The 15,803-nt window shown below is 39.2% G+C and overlaps 1 protein-coding gene across 8 annotated transcripts in view; it reads right to left on the bottom strand.

The window, feature by feature from the left end:
* LOC143146528 (sex-lethal homolog) overlaps positions 1 to 15,525 on the bottom strand; it is an 18,633-nt gene extending 3,108 nt beyond the window's left edge. Inside the window, exons 1-6 of one of the 8 annotated variants that reach the window (XM_076310847.1) lie at positions 15,265 to 15,518; positions 12,139 to 12,451; positions 11,867 to 12,042; positions 11,662 to 11,775; positions 10,767 to 10,927; positions 761 to 2,766 (exon numbers count right to left, since the gene is read on the bottom strand). In XM_076310847.1, coding sequence (XP_076166962.1) covers positions 2,513 to 2,766; positions 10,767 to 10,927; positions 11,662 to 11,775; positions 11,867 to 12,042; positions 12,139 to 12,451; positions 15,265 to 15,338 — 1,092 coding nt within the window. In that variant the 5' untranslated portion in view covers positions 15,339 to 15,518 and the 3' untranslated portion in view covers positions 761 to 2,512. The other 7 variants (XM_076310851.1, XM_076310850.1, XM_076310852.1 and 4 more) reach the window with 7 other exon arrangements.
* Between the last annotated feature and the right edge of the window lie 278 nt (positions 15,526 to 15,803).

The following is a 15,803-nucleotide window of genomic DNA, read 5'->3' as shown; positions in this document are numbered from 1 at the left end:
ACACTGCGGGCCAAACGCGCCAGACCACGCGACAAGGATTATCGAACCACCGACTGCGTCGAAGGTGACCGTTTAATCGTCTTACGAAAGCAACTCTACGTTGTCACTCGGGTACTTCGATCGGTGATCAAGCCTAAGTACCCATTTACTTAGTCCGAATTAATGAACAGCGAGCGTACGACCCGATTTACCTAGCGTCGAAGACGATTTCCAATTATACTGGGACACACGATCGTACATTCTGATATGTTTCTTATTGTTGTAAACGATACACCAAGTTATGAAATATTAAAGTATACGATGTGAACGTTCAGTGACTGTTAATACCATCAAGGGCTTCCAGACGCAAATCATATATCTTGTTAGAACGCGCAGCTAGACTAATCAGGGTGTCCGGAAACGTACGATTACCGATCGGTGCGGATCAACGACGACCTTGGACCGTCGATGAATGCAGCTACATCGGCCCGAGAGGACGCAACGATTTTAACGCTTCAGTTATTTAACGGGAGCACGCAGACTCGGAAGAAATCGAGAATATCGGTCGACGTTCGGCGCGATGTTTCGCGTACAATTAGACAAAGAAATTGAAATGTACTCGTGATCGAATCGCTACGTAAAATCGCCGTTCCGCAAGCTTATCCGTAATACGGTCTCGCATTTTTGGCCAGCAGTATGTTTTACAATGCGGATCAGGCTCCTTTAACCCCTTAACTATTTATTTTGGCGCTGAACACTTTTCTCTTTTTCTTTCTTCTTCTTTTCTTTCTTTCTTTTTTTTTCTTTTTTTTCCTTTTTGTCGTTTTATACTTAAACATTTATTAATTAAGTTATAATTATAAACATCAAACTATTCCCGTTCGATACCGTTTTCACAAATGATTAATCAAGAAAAATAAGGCGCGCACCATATACGATGCGTTTCGAAGTGTGGCTAGCGATCGTTGCGCGATCGGTGCGCCATATGGTGCGCTCTACGCTTAAGGGGTTATCGTTGCAGGGGACAAGAACGTTCGACTCGCATCGTGTGTGTTCCGCGTCGATTGCCAGAAAAATAGAATTTCAAGAGAATCCACTTCAACGATCTCGCGAACGCGTTACTTTATTAAATGGAGCTAATTTAGCACGGCGTAACTTCACCACCGAGGCCTAACTACATTCGACCTAACCGGCGACACTCGGTGACCAAGAGTTTCTTGTTTTTCTTTTCTTTCTTTTTTTTTTTCTGTTTTTCTTTCTCCTATTTTTTGTACCTTAAGATTATTCGACGAGCATTATCAATCGGCGGGATTGAACGCCACTAATTTTAACGTAGAATGGAACGGAGGTATTAAAGCTAGACAAGGGAGTTGAATCTGTTTTAACGATAAAAAGCGATGTGGAGATGGTAGTGATGGGCTTCAAGACGCGTGCTTCGATCACTTCGAACATCGATCGGTTATAATTGGCTGTATTGGACTGTTTCGATGGTTCTCGAACGACCCGATTCACCCGACGTTATTTTCACCGAAAGTCTTGAAACGCTTGGGTAGGGGTCGTTTCTTTTTTTTTTTTTTTTCGATGATCGATAGAACTTACTTATTAACGGGTGACTAAACCACAGAGAAAGGTGCAGGTGAACTTACGGGTAATGATAATTATAATACAGACTTGGTATTTCTATACTATTTTGTATTTCTATCGTTTCGCGAGTGAACACACCGCCGCCCGTTGTTTCAAGACTTTCGAACCTTGAGGATTTCTCGCACCCAGGGTCTCGCGTGACCCGTGATTCCGAAAGTCTCGAAGCGTCGAAGTCTCGCGGATTGCAACGATAAAAGTCGCGATCAAAACGGTACGCATTGCTGGAACGCTTTTCTTTTCTTTTCTTTTTTTCCTTCATTTTTCATTTTCTTTTTTTTTTGTCTTTTCTACTTTTTCGTTTCTCGGTCCCGTCGCTCGCGCGCGAGAAAGCATCACGGTTAACAATGTCGATTTGTAACACAGACTCGCCCCGAGACTCCCAACGAGTGAGCCAATATGTTCCAAAACTTTCCAAGCACCTTTCTTCGTAACTAGCTACGAGGCTCAACGAACCTCCGTTCGACAACATTCGAAGCGATAACGGTTTAAGGAGGGAATTGAGTGCCCATCACTGGACGCACAATACTAGTTGTTGCGAGCTTTGGTACAGGCACGTAGAAACATCATTAAATACTATGCATCGTAGAGCGCGCAGAATAATTTACACTTCCATAAATCAGTCTGTTCCCGTCGTTCGTCAATTGAACATCGAGCAATCGTCACCGACGACGTTCGTGTACCCTGTTTATAAGAGCAGCTCTCCGATCCCTCGATCACGGCGTCCTCCTGATCCAGCAGCACGGTCCGGACGACGATCGAAGAAACATCAACGATCGCTCGAGGGAACGTTCAGCAGTTACGAACGACAGTCGCCGCTGGTTTGTCTTCGATGAAACGAAGAAAGGTACGTAGCCGATGCTGTCTTGGTCGCCAGATGGTCGACGCTAGGTCACCAGAAATGCGACTGGACGTAACCGCCTCCCATCCCTATTGGGTTGAAACGGTGAGGGTGGATCTTCTCCATTCTCATGGCACCTGGACCACCGCTACCGCCTAGAAAGCCACCGTGTGGCCCACCACGCGGCCCGAATCCACCGGCTCTGCCTATCATTCCAGGACCACCACCGCTGATGCCCATCCCCATTCCTGGTGGACCACCGATGCCTCTGCCTCGTCCACCGCCGCTCACACCACTCCCGGCACCTGAAAAAGTTCCTCAAAGTCAGTGGAAGTGGCTCTCCCGGTCCCGGCCGATTGCTTTTTTTTTCCTTTCTTTCTTTCTTTCTTTTTTTTTTCTGTTTCTTTTTGGTATTTTTTTTTTTTTTTGTTTTTTTTTCGGTTTCTTTCTTTTTTCGTTTTCGTTCCGACAAACGAGAGATGAAACACGCAGGACAGCTCGACAGAGAGAAAAGTTGGATAGGACACGATGGTGTTGAATAAACTGGACAAGCTGGCTTTCAGTTTCTAATGTTTTAATCAAATTTAACGAGCGACTACAGAATCACGCGAACTCGTGTGACCAGTAGCAACAAGGATAAGAAAGGTATAAGATACTTATGTAGGAATTTTTGAAAGAACGAGTGTCGAGACACGCCGGTTGATTACTCTCTCTCTTTCTCTCTCGAACTGCGTTTTGTCCTGACGATTTTCTGCGGCCGATTGCGAACTGGTACCCTCTTCTGTGCCCAGCGATCGAGGTAGTTGATGCATTATTTGTTTGTTTGTTTGTTTTATTTATTTATTTTTATTTTTTTTCTTTCTCTCTTGGCTAGATCTCGTGGCGCGCCACGTGTGCTGGCTCGTTTGACGAACGGGGGGAATAAACCTTTTAATCCTTTGCACAGGGACCGCCATTTTTCACGGTGCCGATGCCAAAGCGGGACAATTAACGAGGTTGGACTAAACACACACGACGATTACTGTTAGATGCATCTGATTACCGAACGGTTATTCTTTCTTTTGTTTTCTTTTTTTTTTCGTTTTTGACACTATATCGTCCTATCTTAAGACCTATCCAAAAGTTCCTTTTTTTTTTTTCTTCAAATGAACGAAACGAATAATACGTTGAATCGAGTGAATACTCGAACCTTTCAGTGCAAAGGTTTAAAAGCTTCGATGCGACGATCAAAAACTTGTTGGAGCATACACAAGTATTGTCGGACAGAGTCACGTGAAAAATCATCAGCACAAAAAGGTAACAAGGCGTCTCAGGTTCGTTCGATACGATTGCTTCGCGATTCAGTGTTCAACACAGTTAAATACAAATATTCGTACAAGTTACGCGTTGCCATTTAGTATTATCATATTTATCGTGTACATAATCGTAATTCTCTAATATCGATGTAACGTTGTGGTTCTGTGTGTGGTACATGTGCGCGTGTATCTTTACAACTATACAAGGGTGATTGGGAAATCGTGGAACAACAAAGCTGGATGATGCATATGGGGGGAGGGGGGGATAATTGAGAGTGCAAAAAAAATTTTATTGCTTTGTGGAAACGAAAATTTTGAAATTCCGTCATGTTTCAGAACGATTAATCGAAATTCTCAGTTTTGCTAGATACAATTAAGTATCCGGTTATTTAACGGATCTAGACGAGGATCCAAAGGTCTAAACGATCTAGACGATTTGAAGATCCGGTTGATCTAGAAATTTGGATAATTTAGAAATCTAGAGACCTAATCGATCCGGAGGTCCGGAGACCCGAAGATCCGTAAATTCTTTACTTGTTTTATTTTAATTTTATTATTATTACTTGTTTTTTTTCTCTCTTTTTTTGTTTTTCTAAAACGAAGCTTCATAGACGAAAAACGTACACCGTCTTGTTCATTTATTAACAACAAGGAAACTCGTCCCTTCCCGGTTGACGGTACCACGACTTCCGGTTCACTCCGCGTATCACGTAACCAGGGCTAGTTTTCGCTAACTTGGGATCGATTTACAATAAAACGTTGATCGTAGAATCATTTTTTTTTTTCTGAATCGATATTTCTTTCCTTTCTTTTATTATTTTTTTTTTCATTTTTTTTTCCGATATTCGTTTTTTTCGAAGAAGAGAAAAATACGATGAATGTATTATTGGGAATGTCGCAGGCATTTTTAACCGGGGCCTAGTGTCACTCTCTTCAAGAGGATTCTTTTCTCCGTCTCTCGAATTTCATCGCTCTCGTGAAACATTTTCGTTAAACAATGATGAAAACACTGCACGACATTCTTCTTCCCAAGTTTTTCGTCGGACTCGACATAATTTATATCACTAAATATACAGAGAAACGTCGTATAAAAATTAGGCGAATTTTCTACCCTATTTTGTGAGAGTGTGAGAGAGCGAGGAAGAGAGAAGCGTCGCAAATTTCTTCGTTTCATCCTTGTCGCGGACTCTCCGTTTTATTCGCATGATATTTTTTTGTTCGTTTTGTTCATTCTCTCGTTTAGTTATTTCCTTATCCGTATCACAGCCATCGTTAGCACTACTGGACTTCGGGATTAACCATTTCGCACAATCTTCGATCCGTTAAACCTTAAGATTTACTACTTAAAGTTAAAATTAGAATCTTTCGGCTTATTTACAGTGCGTGTCTCAGCTTCGGCGCTAAAAACTCGCATCGTTCTTCTCCCAGTATGGAAACGAAAGACAATTATTATATTATTCGTTCGAAAGAAAGTAGTAAACTCGGATACGATCGGCTGCAATTTTTGACTTATTTTCTTCCTTTCTTTTTTATCAATGGAGTAAATTCTTGTCGAATTTATCATATATGTAGAAAGAACGACGCGAGTCACTTCGTAGCACGAATATAATTATATTCTGAAGGAATACTTGAAAAATCTTATTCGTTAAATTCTTCTAACTTAAGTACTAATTAAATTCTCAAATGTTAATATAATTAATATCCAGCCTCCCTTTAATCATCCCTTATTCTACCGCAGTGATTTGATTTCCGTGCAACTCTCGCTGCTTTTCTAATCGAATGGGATATTTCGTGACGATAAGAATTTTTGAACACGCGTGTTGCGTATGTGTGTGTGCACGGAGTTCGATCGACTAACGGTAAACGGTTTAAATACCGGCGCATTCGCAATATTAAATTCCTAAAAGAGTTTTTTCGTTTTTTTTCTAAGGTTCCAAATCTTTGTTGTCAAATTCGGGGATGCACAACCGTCCAACACCATTCTCTTCTTCGATTCACTAAACAACTAAGGTGGCAACACTAACTAACTAACTAACTCTCCACCTCCGTGATCCAAGAACATTTCAAAACTATTTCTCCTTCTTCCGTGTCGTTTTTCTTTCAAATCGTGTAGAAAGCGTTAAAGAGGGAACAACACACATTCAGAAAATGTATTGTTTTTATTTATTTTTATTTTCCCGGGTTATTATTTTTCTTATCCCGATGCATTATATTTTCATAATGCATTATTCGGGTAATAATATACTACACAAAAACCCCGGAAAAATACTTTCTCTCTCTAATATTGCACGAAGAGGATTCGAACCCCGGGCTAATTATTAATTAAATGCCTTACAAGCCCAACGATTAAACTCACATCACCAATGATGCCTCGTTAATGTTCTCCTCATTTTTTCACTCATATTGCTCGTACATATCACAAGAAAATTTGGACGATTACGAGAAGGTTGTACATCCCCGTTCTTAATCGTATCAAGCACCTGAACGCATACATTAATATACGAGTGAGGTGGACACATCGTACCTCCTACTAGGATTTATTTTATAACGTCAAAATGGACACGTCGAATCGTCGTAATCGGTTCAACTACGATAAAGTAGGTGCGCGCAATAGCCGCGAAAAGTTTATTAAAAAAAGGAACGATTGTCAGAGTCGTAGGAGATACGTCTTTCTATCTAATCAAGATCCACCCTACTCCAGAAACGCTTCGATCGATTCGTATATATATATATATATATTAGGAATAAAAGGACGAAAGTTAGTAACAGCGAAGATCGTTAACGCACGAAAGGATTGCCATCGTCCTCAATGGTTGATCGCAATTTTTCTTCGTGCCGATCGTTTTTATCGTCGAGCGACTCGATGGCATCATTTTTCAGGTTTGTTTTGGTTACCTGGCAAAGCCTTTAGGACAACGATCTTCATCAAGAAAAATCGTGAAAGATGTTGCGAGGAAGATGCGTCGAAAAAACGTCTCACGGCACGTCTGATATATACTTTCGCTACCTAGAGTGTCCGCTGTTGTCTTTCGGCGAACACGACGAAACGAAACTAGCGACGAGCGTGGATAATCGTAAAAATTATGCAACGTTTGCTGAAGAGCTCGTCGAGAGCGCATATAGGAGCTCTAGCTATTTAAAATCGCTGTAAAACTGGGGAAAATCTTAATCGATCTATCTAAAGACACAGTATCCCAGACGCGTCACATCGTGTTTATAGGATCAATTCGAACATATGCATTCATCTTTAGCGATACAGTCGTTCCAGTGTTTAACACGCTGACCCAAGAGGCTTGACTTTATTCGACCCTGAAATTGAGCTACTGAATAACCTATGGGCCACCTGTGACTGACACGGTCTATCCAAAATAGATGATTGCCTGTCATTTATGGGTCCACGCGTTAAACCGTCACTCTATGGGCATCCGACGAACAGTTCTAACGTAAAACTGCGTCGAGAGTGTTCTTGGTTTAGAAGAAAGACTTCGAAACGAGTGTTCAATCGCAACACGTTTCAAAAATTGAAATTGCTCGAGGGGTTACAAAGGTAATCGCCGCAAGACATTTCGTTTACAATCGTTTACATTCGTTGAGCAAATTGTGTCGTTATTTTCGGATTACAGATAATGCATCCTTGACCACCTGAGTAATTCGGTGATCATTTAATCGGACCAGTATGTTAAAATTAAGTTTAAGCCTCAGGAACTATACACGACTTACTCGTGCAATAACGGATGTCTCCCGTATTTCCGATGGAGGCTGTACCAATATAAAAGCCAATAGAAAAAACGAACGTTCAGCCGAGATCTCCGAAAGACTCGTTCGAAAAAAAAAAATTCGCCTCCTTATTGCTAAGAATCGTTTCTCTCATTGTTCGAGTTACAATGGTAAACAATGTGCCTGGTATAAGCGCACTTAATCATGCCAATATCATTGTCACACCAATGGGAGAATCGTGGTCATAACTGCAAGAATAACAACGAACGACAATCGAACAAGAACGTGTTCTTCTTTTAATAAAGGTAATGTGCATATCGCTGGTATTTATTCCTGGTCGGATACAGACGTTCTCCTTCGTAGATTGGCGAGCATAGAAATGAAAACGGCATGTTAAAGAATTATTCTAGACACTTAGAGTAAGTACGTACAGTAGTGGACAAATGTAACCGGACAAACAGCTTTGCTGGAGCACTAGAGGATTGAATATTGTACGAAGAAATTGGTAACAAACATGATGCAATAATTAGCAGATTTAATAAGTTGTAACAAATTACCTAAGTAAACGTAACAATGTTCGATATGCAAATTAAAAATGGTTTACATCGATTCAACGATACCTTCGGTGTTATTCTCTGTGTATTTATGGCCAAATGAAAATAAATTCTCCAAATTCCCTGATTGCTGAGTTTCTATTCTATGTTCTACAAGTTTTAGACTCGTGTAATATTTTAAGTTTTCTAATTAATGTTTTCCTTGATCAACCACATTTAACCCTTGCCTGTTTGAATACTATCTGGAGTTTCTCAGTGTCATATTTCAATCTACTTGGAGCTTTTGTATCTCTAGATACTCATTTTAGAATTGTCGTCTTTCATCTCTAAACCACATGGTACCTGATCACTATTTATCTATCTACTTGTTGATGGAGCTGATAAATTTGAAACATACTTTGATTTTAATAAAGTGTAAAGGAGACTATTGTTCCAAATACATTTGTCCCATACTGCGCACGATAATCGCTTGATACTGGACACAGCCATGCATTGAACAAATCTTCTGTTAAAGCCACACGTTTTTGCAAATGTAATCTGTCCAGCTCTAACCATGGATTAGCAACGACGCTCGCTAAAGAGTAATTATTCGCAGGCATACAACAATGTGTGTGTCAGGCGAGCTGCGTATGTTACGTACTGCTCAAACCACCCAAAGAATCATAATTTCAAAGTATTGAATTCCTTATTGATGTTATTCCATATCGATTAAGCTCCTATAGTTATAGATAAGCTTCAAAATACCAATTTACTAACAGTGCACTGACTATGTCCAGTGGAGTTTTACTTTGATAACTGAACAAGAATCAATGGTTTCTACATGGTATGGCTATTAAAATTTTAGAACATGACCTGTTGATCACTTTGAGCAGTATATAAACAATTCGCAAAACATTGTGTTACAGAAAATCCTACTGAGAACACACAGACAGAAAATATTTTCCTTCCAACATAAAAACTACAGGCGTTAATCAGTCGCAACATGTTTAGAATTAGACATGAAAAATAAGAAAACCTTTACCTCTAAGGGTTTGTAATTGGGAAAGAAAAGTAATTCGCACGCATATTTGTTGAAGGATGATGAAAGGGACAGTAATAAATTTCTTCTTGAACAGAAAATGTATTTCCAAAGTCTCAAATGATACGTAACAAAATATATATATATATATATAGTACGAAACATGATGTCTTACTAAAAAAAAGTACAAACAGCTTAAAGACGTAAGTTATACATAATTCCTGACACAAAAAATAGAACTAGGATGATGCTCCACAGCGTAGCTTGAACAAATTTGAGAAACGATTAGGCAAAATGAACATGGTAACAGCAGCAGCAGCGGTAGCAACTAGAACAACAGAGTTGCAATTTCGTTGACCCAGGCATCGTCCAAAAACAAACTTCTAAACCAGCCTTGTGTGCAGAATACAACTCAGCAAGTGTTTCTCTCTTTTTTTAACCACAAGCCGCCACTGACTAGCACAGGATACGACCATTCTTTCTTTTAGTCTCTTGTTCGTCCACCAAAAAAATCATCACACACAAAAACATTTCTATCACAGCAGCACTACGTTTGCTTTCTTTCGTGTCCGTCTGCAAGGAAATCTTGTTCAGATCAATCACTGCCAGAGTCTTCTCTCTCACGTGTGAAATAATCTCATGCGCACATTTTCAAAAACTTGTAACAAAACAGAGAGAACACAGAGAAACAAAACAGGCGCGAAATGAAACGTGTCTCCACACTATTCGCAGAAAAGTGCTGCATAACGTTGCGCGCATTAGAACGCACACAGCTTTTTCAATCTTCACTGTACTTTGATTTAGATGCAGCCATATCTGGCAAACAATTCAAATATTAGACATATTTTCAAACTTTCGACGCACTGTCAATGATGCAAAGGATCTTCCAAAACTCAACTTCCTCTGTTCTATTAAATTCAGAAAACAAACGCTAATTTATTCTGAATATAACACGTGTGAAGGAATTTAAATTGAAAGATCATCCACATTTTTAACAATGCGTACCAAAAGATACAAAATTTGTACACCTTGCAACTACGTTACAGAATTCATTCAAATGACCACTACCTGTTTCAATTGCACGCGGATCATGACGAGAAAAGAAAGGAATGAAGAAAACTAACACGACACGATTCAGAGTGATGATCTGTAGGAAAGATGGAAAGAATAGAAGAGGATGCGCTATTGGAAAAATGTCTTTTTCAAGTATTGGTGCTTCTACGAGTCCAACAATGGCAATAATGAAACGCAATGGTTTACTGCGACTTTAGTAAGAAAGATTCAGAAGAAAGCCAAAATGCAAATCTCACCTGTCAGTAAAAATTTACTTCATATGAATTGTCATACCTTTCCGCACTACAGAACATTGATTTACAGTAAAACATTTTCCAATTGAACATCCTTTCACCATTTTTTAAACTAGATCTAAAAATACACACATATTTATATATATTTGTGTGTGTGTGTGTGTCTGTGCTAAATATTCAATAAAAATGCCACGATATTGATTTAACTGTTTGAAGCAGAAAAGTTGACCCATCTGTCAAAATAAATCTTATTTGATCAGAAAGTTGAATCTACCAATCTTTATTAATAAAATCAAGATCTCTAATGATCAATGTTTTACTGTGCTTTGAAGTGACAATTTCTACTGCCAGGTTGAAGAGAAAAGAGATACGGGCAAGACTAATAGTCTATTGAAGACGATTGAAACTACTTACCTCGACTCTGGTTGTAGCCAGCTTGCCAACCCGCGTAGTACGCCGCCTTCTGTTTTCCGTGTTCCTCCGCGATTTTTACGCTAAGTGGCTCCGATCCACCTTCCGGTATCGTACCGTGTAGCCGTGCAATCGCTTCTTGTGCTTCTTCTCGCTTATCGAATCTGTGAAACAAACAGATTATGACGAAAACTTGAAATCCACAAAGCAGTTCATTGGCAAAGAATGATGTGATCCTTTGCCAAATCTAGGTCCAATACAGAATTTATCAAGAACGATCTAGAGCGTAATAGAAGAGAGCTCGTTACGAATCCTTAAAATCTGCCAAAATTAAGAGAAATTGTCAAACCAGTTTGAATTCTATTTCCAGCTGGTTGACACACTTTTCGTACTATTTCCTACAACTACAACTAATACTGTACACAATTCGTGTCTTAAGTAGCTAAGTAGGTCGGTGGTCGTGAAGTGGGGTAAAATCGAAATTATGCAAGTCAAACGCGGCAGAACCGTGCAAAAATAATTTGGCAGCAAAGATCTCGGAAAATAAATACACGTACGATATTATACGCAGCGAATAAGCGTTGCATAATGACAAGGCACTTTCTGCTGCTAAGAACAACTGTTTTATTAACTTTAAACGTGATCCAATTTTCTGAAAGCACGATACTCGGTTATACTCGTTATGTACGAGAAAAATAATTGTCCAATAACAACATTTTAAGAAATCAATAATTTTCTGCAAAATGCTTCTGTTATCATACCAAACTGCCAGCTTGTCATATTACGTTATCAATTATGACAACAATGGCATTTTGCCAAGAAGTAAAGACTATACTTTTCATTAGCATGGCAGTTTGCTCTATGGTGCTAAGTGGAACTATTGAAAATGATGTCATACCTAACAAATGCCACACCCCTTGGTAATCCAGTAAGTTTGTCTTTTAAAATATTTTTTTGTACGATATTTCCATATTTGCTAAATATGTCATCAATTTGACTCTCTGTTATATTTCTGTAAGAAAAAAAATACAAAGATTATTACTGAAAACTCGCCCATTAATATTTTCTATAATTTGCCACAATCACTACACCATGCAAATTACCTTGGTAAATTTGTAACATAAAGATTAGTTTCCTTGATCTCCTCTCCTGATGGCCGTGCAAAAGATACTTTTAGCCTTTTGTTTTGGACCTGTAGTCCATTCAAGGTGTTTATAGCTGTGGCTGCATCTTCTGCTTTTGCATAATTAACAAATCCAAAACCATAACTATATCCAGTCTGTGCAAAAGAAAAAAGTAATTCAAATTATTTACATGTATGCAGTTGACTAAAAAAATAGATTATTAGAAATTTATTTCCACAAATGAAACTAACTTTATAATCTTTCATAACACGGCAAGATTCCACCGGCCCAATGGTTACAAATAGACTGTATAAATCCTTCTCTGTCATGCTCTGTGGAAGATAATTGATGATCAAATTTGTCCTTGGTTCTTCATTGCCTTTAATATGCTGTTGTTGATGTTGTGGTTGCTGTTGTTGTTGTTGGGACTGCTGTTCTCGTTGATCCGTCATTTTGGAAAGTTCTGCAGAATTTTGCTCCACTTTCTGGTTCACAATTTGATTCTGCTGTATATCGGTGTCTAATGGTTGAGAGTTCTGCGGCTGTGGTTGCTGCGTACTCCAACTGATATATCCCAGTGAAACCGTCGATGGGGTCAGCAAATACAAAAAATATAAACAAAATCATTACTACGTCTTCCCCGTACGACGCCATAATCGTTGCTCAGCCTATACTTTTGAATGCTCTCACTTTTTTAAGCAATTTAAAATAAATAGAAAATAAATCTGCATATATACATATATGTATATGATGCCAGACCTGTGTGTCAGAAACAAACAAACAAAGGCAAGTAAGGACAAAACAGAACCAGCAAGTAGCAGTGAGTAAAATAAACTAAATCAAACCAATCAAAACCCAATCTTTGCGAAAGGATATAACACCTCACTTAGAGAGGTCGCAGAGCATAGCTGAACTACTTCAAAACTTTATTTTATGAATGAATAACTATACAAAAAAGGCCATGACTGAAGTGTATATTAAAATATATTTTAATTCTGCTATTATACACATACTGGTTCAGTTCTTGGTGCACTGAATATACAGGCAAGTATTCGTACACTAAATACCTGCATCATAACCTTTTTACACACAAATGTAACAGACAGTGTGTAACATATATATAGTAAATTGATAAAATCTACTTTAAGTATACATATGAACAAAGTTTCGAAAAAGACTCGAATGATTTTACTTTTCGATATATTGACGTTTTTCCGCGAACTTCACTGCAGGTTCATCGAGTCTTGAAAAAAAGGGGGGAGCACGCTTCGTTGACGAAGACTTCCACGTATTCGAGCGATCGTTTGTTTATTGTTTACGAACTGTGTAGGTTTTACTAGCGACGCGAAAACGTGCTACATTCTTTTCTGTATCAAAAGCACCCCGTAATGAGTTTCTTCGATGTTGAGATTTCGGAACAATAATCACTCGATGAAAAAAAATCACTTTTTGGAGTCAGGAAAGAGGGTAACCCTGTGGCCTTATTTTGAAGAGGCCCGGGGAAAAGCGAATGGCCCGGCGGATTCGTGAATCGACCAAGCTGTCAGAATACGGAGGGAGCGAGAGGAAAAGAGGGCACGGGGACGCACGAGAGAGAGACTGAGACGGAGGGGAAGGGTTGAGCCAGCGAGAGTGAGGAAGAAAGCAAGACATACGTACCGAAGCAGGAGGGAGGCAGTCAAAGAAACGCCGTACAGTGGGAAAAGATCGGCGAAAAGAGCAGCACGCACTCGCTGGTGTCACGCGCGTATGCAACTCTCAGTGTATGCCAACAATTATATAAGCTCGTTGCACCATCGCGAGGAGCACGCGTTCCGTTATTGCTGATGATGTGGTCTCCTGCTACGTTAGTACACGGTTCCCAGAGAGGGAGATCCGACACACAAGGGAATGGAGTAACAGCAAGCGAAGAACCGCGGAGGAACCGAACCACACGAAACTAACAGAACGACGTACGCAAACGTACTGAGCCCCAGCCCTGACCTGCCTCGCGCGGCACCCTCTCGCGGCACGCTACCCCCACCACAGCCACTCTCACCGCGGAAATATATAACGGGCTTGCGCATGGGGCGGGACATCCCGCCTAAATTTCTGGTGCATGTTTACACGATTCTGGGGTCTATGCCAATTTCTCCCCCATTATTCTCTTTATTCCCCTGATCAACGATTTTTAAATAGATCATTCAACTATCACCTCTTCCCTATTATTTTCTTTATTATCTACAAAAAGAAAATTATTAGATGAGGTTACAGTTTCTTGGACAACGCATACTGTAACTTTGTACGCACACTTTGCATATAAGCCCGATAGAGATTTCCAGAGTTGCGTGCAGTTCAGACTTAATGAAGCGCGCGCCCCATATATTTTCAAAATCGATTTTCTCGGAAACAAAGGCTAGTACGAAAAAATTTCATTCTGTACTTTTAACATATTTTTTTAAGAGATATCACCCTTTGGCGTTAGCCCAGTTACATTCAGTTTCGGTTCCAAGAATTACCCTGTATATGTATGTGCACGTTTTCTTTCTGCATTTGTGAAATTTTTGCAAATCGATCATGATAATTAAGCATACCTTGGCAATACCTCCCAGTAGGGAACAGCAAACATCGTAAACTCGTCACAAGGATATCTCACGTAGCATTATTCATGTACGAAATCATCAAAAAAATTCGCGAAATCTGTCGCGATAAATTTTCATGAAACAGAAAACAAAGACTCCTTTGCATTCTGTTTGGATCGTACGCGCTAGTCATTTCTTACGTCCTATTTTGTTTTGCAGAACGAGGTTACTCTATCAATCGTTGAATTTCATGCAAATTATGCTACAATTATTCTGTTTTACTGCTAAACTCAATAATGTTTCTCAAATTTATTGTTTCAATAAATAATTATTCGTTAGTTTTTAGATATCAATTGCATCAAAATTTAATAGTGTTCAAATAGAAAACAGACAGGCCACAAAAAATCCTACTCTATTTTCAATTGCTGTACTTTTTACGTATCCAATTTCTCTCGAATTCTACAGATCACTGAACACTGCATTGCGCTATTGCGCATTGCAACCACTGAGCCAGTTTTTGGAAAAGTTTATTCTCTCGTGTACAAAGACAAATTTATTACATACATGGGCATAATAAAAACAAAAATGAGACAAACATTGTATGAATGAAGTTCCAGGAGAGTAGCTACGGTTGTTATAAAAAATGTAAACAGGAAACAGTTACGCATTAATCAATTACAATGTGTACGATTTCTAACCTCGATCTGAATTTCATAGTCAATAAAACGGAGCAAGTTGTCAGGTAATCCATGCGCTATTTCTTTTGAGGAAAAAACGTTTAAAAAAAAAAGAGTAGTTATTAATCAAGGAACTTACCCTATTTGAAGGTTCACATAGTTCTGCGTAACTTCTTTTTGTTGGTGAACGTCCATTTCACGTTCGTGAAACATAACAACAAGAATTAAAGCATCTTTCGTCGCGATGGACGATTTTTCATTTTTGCGTATTAATCGTGTCACGTTTGAGACGATGCTTTTTGGACGCGTAGGCGCATTTTATCGGTATGATGCTGTTCACGGTTGCGCTGGTGCCGTGCACGTGCGCATAAACTTTTGCGAGACAATGTGTTTTCACGTTTTACAACGGTCAGCGATTAATCAGTCGTTTGATATTCATGAATATGACGATACACAAAAAACATACCGCGAAAATTCATTATATCTTCGGACTTTCTAACTATATAGTGAATTGAAGCCGTGAAGTTATTACAACTCGATGTTTCATAATATTAAAAGATGAATAACGGATAACAAAACCACTCAATCGCTTCAACCTTTTTGTAGGCGATGCACGCGTATTTTATCCAAAGAAATAAATAAGGAATTACATACATGAATATATGTATGTATGTACAG

The sequence above is a fragment of the Ptiloglossa arizonensis genome, chromosome 5, assembly GCF_051014685.1.
Source record: "Ptiloglossa arizonensis isolate GNS036 chromosome 5, iyPtiAriz1_principal, whole genome shotgun sequence".
NCBI lineage: Eukaryota > Metazoa > Arthropoda > Insecta > Hymenoptera > Colletidae > Ptiloglossa > Ptiloglossa arizonensis.
The sequence above is the reverse complement of the archived record's forward strand: the minus strand, read 5'-3'. Positions and strand labels throughout refer to the sequence as shown.